Below are 10,438 nucleotides of genomic sequence, written 5' to 3' on the forward strand. Positions count from 1 at the left end.
GGTGTTTTGAGGCCAAGAGATTGGGTTTTACCTCATACAATGTTTGGTACAACTTTTGAGCTTCTCTCTGAAGAATCTCTATGCTTGTCAACAGAACTTCTTTCCAGAGCAGATGGTGGCCTGGTGTCAAGAAAGCAACGGGACCATTCCTCCATCTCAGCTGTTGCAAGTATGAAAGGATATCCAGTTGCATCTTCCTAACTATGTTTATCCTAACATCACATTTAACTTCATACTAAAATTGTACTTCTTGAACTTCTCGCATTCTTGATTTCCTTTGTTCTTCAGAACTTCTTAAACTCCAGCAGTTGTCCAGAAATCCAGGGTTACCTGTATGTGAAAGAGACAGGCAGGAAGTCATGGAAAAAGCTGTATGTGTTTTTGAGACGCTCAGGATTATACTACTCGACGAAAGGAACGTCAAAGGTATGCTAACCTCTGTGCACTCCTTATACTACAGTGCTGTCTCGAATCTGATTGGTCAGAAGGCTCAGACAGTAGTGCAGCTGCAAATCAGAGGTTTATTTTGTTGTATAGTAATAGACAAGGATGCTCCACATAATCTAGTACTAATACTAAATGTATTAGAAATTGTTTTGTTATTTAATGTGGAGAAAATCTATAATCATTCAGACAGTGAAACTTTCAGTGAGGACATTGACATTGACATTGACATTTACAGAAGAAGTCTCATGTGTCAGTGCTTTGAAACAGTCAGAACGTTTTCCACCAGGGTAAAAATGTGTCTCTTGAGGATGTGCTGTTAATGGAAAATAATCAACTTAACAGTAACTCTGCATTGTGTCGTTGACTATTTTTCTATAACAGTACACGCCCAAGTGTTTTATTCCTTATTTAATGCATGTGTTGCAGTCATTGTCTGAGACCTTTGGATGTAGAATGTGACCTTAAATTTAACCATGAACTAGAGATCCAGGGTTAAATTGCTTGCTTGCTTGTTAGAACCAGTTTTTCTGCATATTTTGTCTTGGGGTATACCAGGCATAAGCATCCAGTTCCTCTTGTTCCTTCTGAATATCTAAATATTTAGTTTTAACCTAGCATTCTTTATGCAATGTCTCTATTTCATTATTAAGTGATATGACCTTCTGCAGGAACCAAGGCATTTGCAGTTACTAGCAGACCTTGAAGACAGCAACATCTTTACTGTAATAGCAGGCAAGAAGCTTCACAATGCACCAACAGAGTACGAGTTTTGTATAAAGGTAAGATTACACCACGCTTCCCATCAGCCTTTTGGATAAAGGCCATTGCAGACCGTAAATATGAGTCATAGACCAAAAAAATCTTGGCTGAAACCACTCTTTGCTGTCAGAAGTTATTTTGGGAGAGCCCTTTTTTCCTTTTTTTCCCTCTTTTTTTTGGATACAGCACAATTTTAGAGTTTCCTATGAACCAAGCTCTGGTTATTTTATTAGAGTTACAATGTGTTGGTTATCAGTGTTTGAGACAAAGCCCACTTTCTGATTTTTAAAGAATCAAGGATCAAGTGAAATGTGTATTTGCAGCTAAGATTTAACTTCTTAAACTACATAAAACTACTTTTTTTTTATCTTGCTTTCATGCTATTTTTGCTTGCTTTATAGCTCACAAGCACATCCGGGCACATGTTCCCAAATAATGGGGTTTGTTGTTGTTTCATACAGATGCAGATGCTTAGTCTATAACAAAAAGTGTTTTGCCTACCACTGTTTTGACTATTAAAATTACGAAATCAGAGATAAATCAGAGGTGCCAACAAGAAGATCCTAGCAAGTAGAGAGAAAAACTAGAATTTTACCACAAAAACCCCCTAGTGTATGTCAGATCACTGTTCCGCCCACTTGTTTACTATTGCTCACAAGACTGAGGCTCACAAAACATTAGAGCAAAGCGAAAGCAACCGCTACCAGAAGTAAATGTTTCCCATGTCCTTTCCCTTTTAGTGAATTGCCTTTACTGGCAGCTGAATTTTATTATCTCTTATTCTGACTACTGCTTAAGCTGCCGTGTGAAATATGCAAATATTCTAGAGATGGAGAGACACTTTGCATAACCAGCTGTCATTTTCATTGCACTAGTTTTAGTTTTCCAACACAGTTAACTTACAGTTTAACATTGCCAGATTCTTTTCAGTTAGCACTATACGCTGAAGATTTGACTTTACCTCAGGATGAAAGATAACACTTTGTGGTTTTTTTGCATATTAGTACAGACACTAACACAAGTCTCTTGTCTTGCTCAGCCCAACAAGGTCCGGAGTGAGCAGAAGGAACTGAGAATGTTGTGTGCGGAAGACGAGCAGACCAGAACGTGCTGGATGACGGCCTTCAGATTGTTTAAGGTACACCAAGCTACCAGTTAGAAAAGTTTCCTATTCTGAATTAAGAAAGCAAGAATTAAAAAAATATTTTCAAAAATGTAAGTAAGGTTTGTTGAAGTCCACAAACTTATTGCTTCTTTCTCCATACAGTATGGAATTCTACTTTATCAGAACTATAAAATCCCACAGCAGAGAAAAGCTTTGCTCTCACACTTCCCAGCACCAATGGTGAGTTCTTGTTTTTCTGAATCTGCTTTTCTTTATGAATCTGGATGTTCAGTGTTCAGTGCTGTGTGGGCTTGATGTTGAACGGGTAACAGCTTCTGTGGGTGTCTCAAGGACAGTTCCAGTTAGACCTTTTTTTTTTTCTGTAGACCCCAGAGAGTATTTTGCATGCTTTAAATGTGATTATACCACAGCACTGTTAAACTGATTCTGATTGGTTAGAAGCTGTTCATTAATTTTCTGTAACAATAGTGGCTTCAAGGTTTATATTAATGCGCTTGTTCTAATACATTATCATTTTTGCAGTAACAATTTGCACAGGAAATTATATGACAGACTCTATACATAAATGGATTAAAGTGTGCAGTTGTTGTGCAGTTGGTGAAGTTTCTCTGAGGAGATTTATTTAACAGTTTGTTAACAGTCAGAATTAAAGCTGTAACTCAGGAAATTCTTCAGGACAGAGGACTATTAGGTTTCACAGTATTGTGACACTGCTTTTTTTTTTGTCTTATTAACTTCAAGAGAGGCTGGTGAGGGAATGACTGACTTGTTTCATGGACATTACACAACATTAAATATAACTATAAATTATTAAAACATTGTAATCATTGGCTATTTGCGTGTGGTATAAGAGGAATAAAATACTGTGCTGTAATTGGAAAATAATCTACTTTTGGTGGTTTTAATAACCACCCAACTGTTGATTATTTTCCTATAACAGCATGACCAAAGTGTATTATTCCTTACTTCATTATAGATTTATTTATTATCTTATCTTATATTCCACTTTTGTGAATTAACATTGTCGTATGTTGTTGTGCAGTGAAACTGGTGGAGAAGAACATATTGTCCCTTACAACTTGCAACTATGTTTACATTTACTCTCATGGCTTGATATTTGACTTGTAAGGGAATATCCATTTTGCTTGTAAAGGACAAGTACTATTTTTTAAGGTATACCGATAGCCTTCAAAAACCCAAACATATAAAAATGTTTTGTTCTGCTTGGAGCTTTCTGAACTTATGACTCACCTTCTGGTGCTATGGATGGTCCCACATGAATACCCTAAATGGATACACTTCTCAACAACAGTTTATGCCCAAGACTCACTCACGCTTCAGTAGATAATTTCATTTAGATAATTTCACCTGCCTACTGTAGAAGACGATGGGTTCCCTTTTGATTCAGGTTCCTCTCAAGGTTTCTTCCTCATGTCATCTTGGGGAGTTTTTCCTTGAGCCTGGTTTGCTCATTAGGGATCTAAATCTATATCCGGATTTCTGAAAATCTTCTTTTTGCTTTGAAGTGAAGTTTCTTTTAGTGCATGTGAAACAATGGATGAAGCTTAAAGCTTATGTTTGCTCAATCTCTCCACAGAGGAGTGTGTCGGAGAACTCTCTAGTAGCCATGGATTTCTCAGGGACAATAGGCAGGGTGATTGACAATCCTGTGGAAGCTCAGAGTGCTGCTCTGGAGGAGGCCCATGCCTGGAGGGTGAGCATCAATACCCAGGGTTTATGAGAAGAGTCAGGCTTGGATACAGGTTTGTGCCAGTGTCTATTCTTATCCAAACATACTTTTTTGGTCACAGAAGAGAAGTCAGCGCATGAACACTTTGGGGAGCCCTAGTCCACTCCACCCCTCATCGTTAAGTGGAGGTACTTATTTTATTTGATTATCTTATGTACTTGATTAACAACCCTAATTTGTTGATTTATGTTGAGGCAAAAAGTCAACAAATACTGTTTCCTGCATAACATTTACTTCAAACTTTTGTCTGTTCTTTACCACTCAGTGATACACAAAACTCAGCTTTGGTTTCACGGTCGAATCACAAGAGAGGAATCGCACAGGCTGATGCACCAACAGGGCCAAGTGGATGGGTACACATTTATTTTGAACACATAACTATAAAAATGAAAACACCATCTTATAAAAATAAAGAAACTTTTATCAAATTTAGCATATTTCCTATTTATTTTTGTTTGTAATATTTATCTTTCTCTTCCGGGGTCAGATTGTTTCTGTTGAGGGACAGCCAGAGCAACCCGAAAGCCTTCGTGCTTACCATGTGTCACCACCAGAAAATCAAACACTTTCAAATTTTACTGGTAAGCAATATACCACATGCTAAATTTTCTCACAATTTTGAATTTGCCAAGTCTGTACAAGACATAAAGCTTCATCCAATCGACAGATTTCTTGACTTGCATTGTCATTTGTTCTGGCAACTTCAGTGTGAAGAGGACGGTCAAATGTTCTTCAGCCTTGATGATGGCACCACCAAATTCACGGACCTGATCCAGCTGGTGGAGTTCTACCAGCTCAACCGAGGAGTTCTGCCTTGCAAACTCAAGCACCCCTGCACCATGGTGGCCTTATGACCCCCCCAAACCTACCATTGGTTCTCTGAGAATTGGAATGTTTCACCTGGTTTAATGATGTGCAAGTGACTTGCTGTCCACCGACAAGTACTCTGCAGGCATTCCTATATGATTTCCAGAGGAACTGCAAGGGCTATGATGAAGCTATCAAGAAATCTATCAAGAAAGAGAAAGAAAGCTATCGAAAAAGATCTTAGTTGGCAGCAAGCCTTGATCCACTGGTAAACTCTAAAGGTTCTTCCTCATAAAATCATCAGAGGGTCCTTTATGATGATCTGAATATCCTGTTCAATGTAATCAGATGGTCCGTTGTGTTGGAAAGATCTCTATGATGATGGAAGACGGACCATCACAAGGTCCGTTGTTTTGGAAAGATCTCTAGAGCCTGTAGAGGGTGGAAGACGGACACTTGACATCTAGTTGGAGTTTGACTTTAAAGCACAGGAAACAACTGAGCTATAAATGGTGTAGTCAGAAACCCAAGAGTCAATTGAATCCTCCTGTAGATCTATCTACGATTGCTTGGAGCAATAGGAGGTAGGAGGTCAAAGCACAGGACTGTAAAAGAGACTTTGGACATGGTTTGTGAACGAAATCATACATTTTGCTCTTTGCTAGGCCTCTTTCTCCAGCTTCCTCCATCTGGATTAAAAGAATGTTACACTGCTCATATGGTTTATATATATATATATATATATATATATATATATATATATATATATATATATATATATATATAGTTAATAAGCTCTTTCAGATCACTGTCCACTTGACACAGTCCCCTTTTGCACTCTGTTTTGACTTTGTGTCACTGTAAAGCCTTAGCTAATTTCCAAATGTTCCACCACCCCTCTGAGACATCATTTAAGCATTTGAAATGCCCTCTGCTGGCCATCCAGGGTAATACAACCTGAAGTGGGTGCTTGGATCAGCTTCACAACTGCCACCATTAGACCAGGCACCTTGAAGAGGACAAAAATTGGAAAAACAGTGGAAGAATAACCACTACGATCCCCTGAAAAATGGCAAACTGCAGGGAGCTCCGTTACAACGGATGCCATCTTTTTATTTTGAGATGAAATCAAGGGGCAGGAATCACCAGATCTTCTTGTTTGTCCTTTCAGTGTATTGGTAGATCAATAGGACAGTGCACTGTGAAACTTCCAGAACAGCTGGGGCTCTGTTTCCTTTACTGCCTTGTTCAGTAGTAGCACGATATATGGATGGATTTGCAACAATATTTTCAAATTGTGACTTTATGGAAGAGCCATCTTTAGTATTTACTTAATAACATATTAAGCTAGATGGAAAAGGCCTGGCCGCAGTGTCTACGAGCTCTGTTGAGTGATCATGATTACACAGATATAAATGCAAATGATGCAATCATTTTTAAGTGTTGTTTCCGTGGATCTATTTATTTATCTGGATCTGAATGATTACTTGAAATTTAGTGAATTCTCAGCGCTGTTCTGTACTGCTCTTTGACAATTTTTTGCAAACATATTGAGCCTCATGTATTTTATTTCACCTAATATCAGAAATTTGTTATACTAACCCTGTTTTATTGAGCTCGTCACAATTATCTGCTGTATTGTTGCATTATACTTCTGGCCTTGTTATCATCACCATTATGTTCACAAATACAAACGTTTTGTAATTTGTAGTTGTCACCATATTTCCCCTTTGCTCACTGATTTTATTTAGTCTTTCATGAAAAAGGAAAAGACTCATACTAATGAATTTTTCTAAGATTTGCACATTATTACACTGATGAAAATTGGATGAGTTTTTTAGCTCATTTTTGCTTGGTTTTTGTGCTGAAGACTGTGGGTGGCCAGAAATTGGTCCACAACAACCCCACTGTCTTGTGAGGAAACAAAAGCAGACTTTTTTCAATGTAATTTCTCTTGTATTAGCACTTTTTATTCCTTTTTTTTTTTTTTAACATCCATGGAGAAGATTCCGGGCCAGACAGAAACGTGAAACACAATACACAGACAGCATTGCTTTTCATTGTGACATGAGGATGACATGCCACACTGAAAAGCAAAACCTTCATTGCATTGCTCATTGCTCAGCAGGGGATTGCTTTTTAACAATTGAATGCTGACTTTGCATTTGATGTGTTGCGTTGCATTTCACTTTAATCAGGGTGTTGCAGTCCTGCCACGCTGAAATGCAATAACTGTCCAATCACAGCCCTAAGGCACACTCGCGGGGCATTGTTTGTGTTTGGATTAGAGCCTAAACGCATCCTAAAAGGAACATCTAGCTGAAGAAAACTCCACTATATCAGCAGTTCGAGGGGTTTTGATTCATATTAGATGTTGATTGCTTGGAGCCTTCCTTTCCCTGACCCTCTCTATCATTGTAGAAGACCTATTACAGATCAAAGATGTCATGTGAAAATGGCTTGCAACATTCATAGAATAATCATACTCTCGCAGAAAAAAAAAGTACTAAACCATGCCTTTCCTTGTCACTGGGGTGGAACTCTCAGGGTACATCTTTTTTATCTTTCACATGGTAATTTGAATGGAGTGTAAAAGATTTGAGGATGACATGCCACACTGAACCTTAAGGACCTGTCATACTTTTTAATTAGCTTTCAGAGTATAATTTACATGCATCTTTCCAGGTAAAACACAAAAGGTACGAAAGATGTACCCTTGAGGGTACGAACCCAGCAACAAGAAAAGATACAGTTTAGTTACAATTTACAGGTTTTTTCTGAATGGACAACCTGATATCCCTTTTTGTGTGCAAAATCATAGTAAAAGCAAAGATTCACACAGAAGTTACAGCCTTTTTGTTCAGGTTTTCTCTGCTTTTATCCTGGTCCATTCTTTAGTAAACTATCTTGCTTTAAAGCTTTACTCCACTAAAAAAAGGAAATCCTCAGTTGTAGGATTTGATGAAAAACTTTCAATGCTTCCTTCAGTTGGGAAAATTGAAGAATTCTCACTTTAGGGCTGCTTGGTGCAGAGGCACCAACATGGGCAGTTTAGTCATAGCATTTACGGTTTTTGAACCCTTGCTGTGATGTGTTGTATATTACTCTGTTCTTTTTTTTTTTTTCTCAGAAAAAAGCAGCAGTCAAACCAAACAAAATTCACCCAGCAGAAAAGGCATTTCACTGAAGGGGAAAGGGCATGAAAGAGATGCATTTGCTTCTGGTGATGGTTATCCGCCTTTACCTAGTTGAACTTTGACCTATAATTTTACAAACCTCGTGCATATGAGCTAGTAGAAAACAAATGGGCCAGAAAAAATGGAGGCACTGCTAATTATTAAGTAATAGTCACATCGTACTTTAGCCTCGCAGTTTTCTTACTGTTGCTTGGTGCAAACCTGAAAAAAAAAAATGCCCTGTCTCATCCCCTAACATTTTGAGATTTCCTTGTTATAGTACAGCATTGCAGCCCTAGTTTAATTTGTAGCAATACCATTTCATCTAAAATTTCATCGTCTAGTTTCATCCAGTAACATTTTTGTGCTGCTTTTGTCCTCATTAAAATGATCCGCATTCTGAATCTGAAAGCTCCAGCTCAAATTCATTTCTGTCACCTTCACAACACTAACAAATTAATACTAAACAAACTAATAATTTTTCTGTATGTCTACACAATAAAAACTTAAAAAGCCTATAGATTTGACACTGTATATTAGGTTTATTTAGGTTTATTTAGGTTTACTAGGTATATTCGTGTTTTGTGTGTGTGTGTTTTTTTTTTGTTGTTGTTGTTCTTGTTGTTTTTTTCATGATGGCTTACAAAATGAAGAAACTTGACCTGTAGTTTTTGTTATGTTTGTTTATTTGTTTGTTTGTTTGTTTTGTTTTTTTTTGGGGGGGGGTGTTTTGTTTTTTGGGGTTGTTTGGTTGGTTTTTTGTGTGTGTAAATATGTTGTTTTATTCTGTTTCTCAGTGTTCAAGGTCATCTAACATTTAAATTAAGCTGGTAAAAAAAAGAAACTGGAGTATGGGGTGAACTTCTTGTGGTCACAGTAACTATTAAGCTAAAAGTTTTTTCCACAGAATACACTTTGAAAATGCTAACCTAGCATTCTTGGACAGTGTGTTTTTGTTTATACACAGTGAAAGCTTAAGCATAATGTCCTGATGTTCAGATGAGCTGGTATTGTGAATCATTTACAGCATGTGTGAACTGTTGAGAGTACATCAGCGAATTAAATAAATATAGATTTTTTTTAATATTTAAAAGAAATGAATGTAACTGGGTTGCTCAGGGTTGATGTGGAGCCTGATGACACCTGGTCCCCAGGACTGGTGCCGTTTCTAGAATTTTCTCTATACTTTCCTAGTCTTTTACCTTTGACAACTCATGGTGTTATCATTGAGTTTTAGGATATACCCATCTTTTCTAGTTTTTGTGTTGTTTTTCATACCATTCAACCATATATAGAACGTGAAACAGTGCTAAAATGTTAGAGTTTCTTATTGGTTTTAGCTTTACTTTGTTTTATGAAGCATAAAATCCAGCAGGTGCCTCAGACCTCCACCCTTGTCTCCATTTACACAAACACACTAACCAGATTTTTGTATATATTAGATGGCTAGGATCGGTTTCTGTCTTTCATATCTATATGGACAATAGGGCAGCAGTCTTAATCTGAGACACCTAAAACATCCAGGTTAGGTGTCCACAGGTGTACACCAGATGTAATCTGTGTGGGCACTGGATATTAATGACCTGCAGTGCGTAAGCCCCTTTCTTTAGTAACAGTAACATACGTGTCTTTGCTCCTCCTGTCACCGTGCAAAAAAGTGTGACTGTACATACATATAGATATATACATAAATATATGTTTTTCAGGGAATGAAAACAAAAAGCAAGGAAAAAAAGCTTTTTTTTTTTTTTTTGAAGGTCCTGTATTGATAATGTGCTTTGCTTGGTCTTGTAAATAGCTGAATGGCTTATGCTAACTGTAACCTTTTCAGGTATTTTTGTACAAATAAGGGTCTGCTATATTCTGTTTATTGTAAGTAGAATAAAACATTAATACATTGCTATAACTTTGCCTGGGCTCATCTTATCTTAGCAAGTGAGGTTCAGCATTGAAAATTTCAGTCGAAAAATAAGACAACAAAGGCGACATGGTTGTGCAGCAGGTATTGTGTCTTGTTTACAGTTCCAGGGTTCCTGGTTTGATCCTGAGCTCGGGTTACTGTCTATGTACAGTTTCATGTTCTCCCTGTGTTCGATTGGGTCCCTCTGAGGTTTTCAGTTTTCCTCAAAAAAAACATGCAGGTAGTTGAATTGCCTGTGTTAAATTGCCCCTAGGTGTGAATGAGTGTGTGAATTGTGCCCTCTGATGGACTGGTGGCCCATCTGGGGGAATTGTTCCACTTTGGGCCCAGTGTTGCCAGGATTGTCTCCAAATCCACCGTGACCCTGACCAGGATGAAGTAGTTACAGAGGATGAATGACTGTATTGTGTGTGCTAGCTACAATGGACTGGCATCCCTTCCAAGGTGTATTT

The 10,438-nt window shown here is 37.8% G+C and overlaps 1 protein-coding gene across 2 annotated transcripts in view; it reads left to right on the plus strand.

Moving 5' to 3' along the window:
• Positions 1-9,971, plus strand: part of grb10b (growth factor receptor-bound protein 10b) — a 75,486-nt gene extending 65,515 nt beyond the window's left edge. For both annotated transcript variants that reach the window (XM_026926854.3, XM_026926853.3), the window contains exons 8-17: positions 95-169; positions 289-426; positions 1,116-1,226; positions 2,246-2,344; positions 2,474-2,551; positions 3,930-4,046; positions 4,144-4,210; positions 4,348-4,435; positions 4,570-4,663; positions 4,790-9,971. In XM_026926854.3, the coding sequence (XP_026782655.3) occupies positions 95-169; positions 289-426; positions 1,116-1,226; positions 2,246-2,344; positions 2,474-2,551; positions 3,930-4,046; positions 4,144-4,210; positions 4,348-4,435; positions 4,570-4,663; positions 4,790-4,936 (1,014 nt within the window). In that variant the 3' untranslated portion in view covers positions 4,937-9,971. The remainder of the gene's footprint in view (positions 1-94; positions 170-288; positions 427-1,115; positions 1,227-2,245; positions 2,345-2,473; positions 2,552-3,929; positions 4,047-4,143; positions 4,211-4,347; positions 4,436-4,569; positions 4,664-4,789) is intronic.
• The last annotated feature ends 467 nt before the right edge of the window (positions 9,972-10,438 follow it).

This window comes from Pangasianodon hypophthalmus, chromosome 1 (assembly GCF_027358585.1).
Source record: "Pangasianodon hypophthalmus isolate fPanHyp1 chromosome 1, fPanHyp1.pri, whole genome shotgun sequence".
NCBI classification, from domain to species: Eukaryota; Metazoa; Chordata; class Actinopteri; order Siluriformes; family Pangasiidae; genus Pangasianodon; species Pangasianodon hypophthalmus.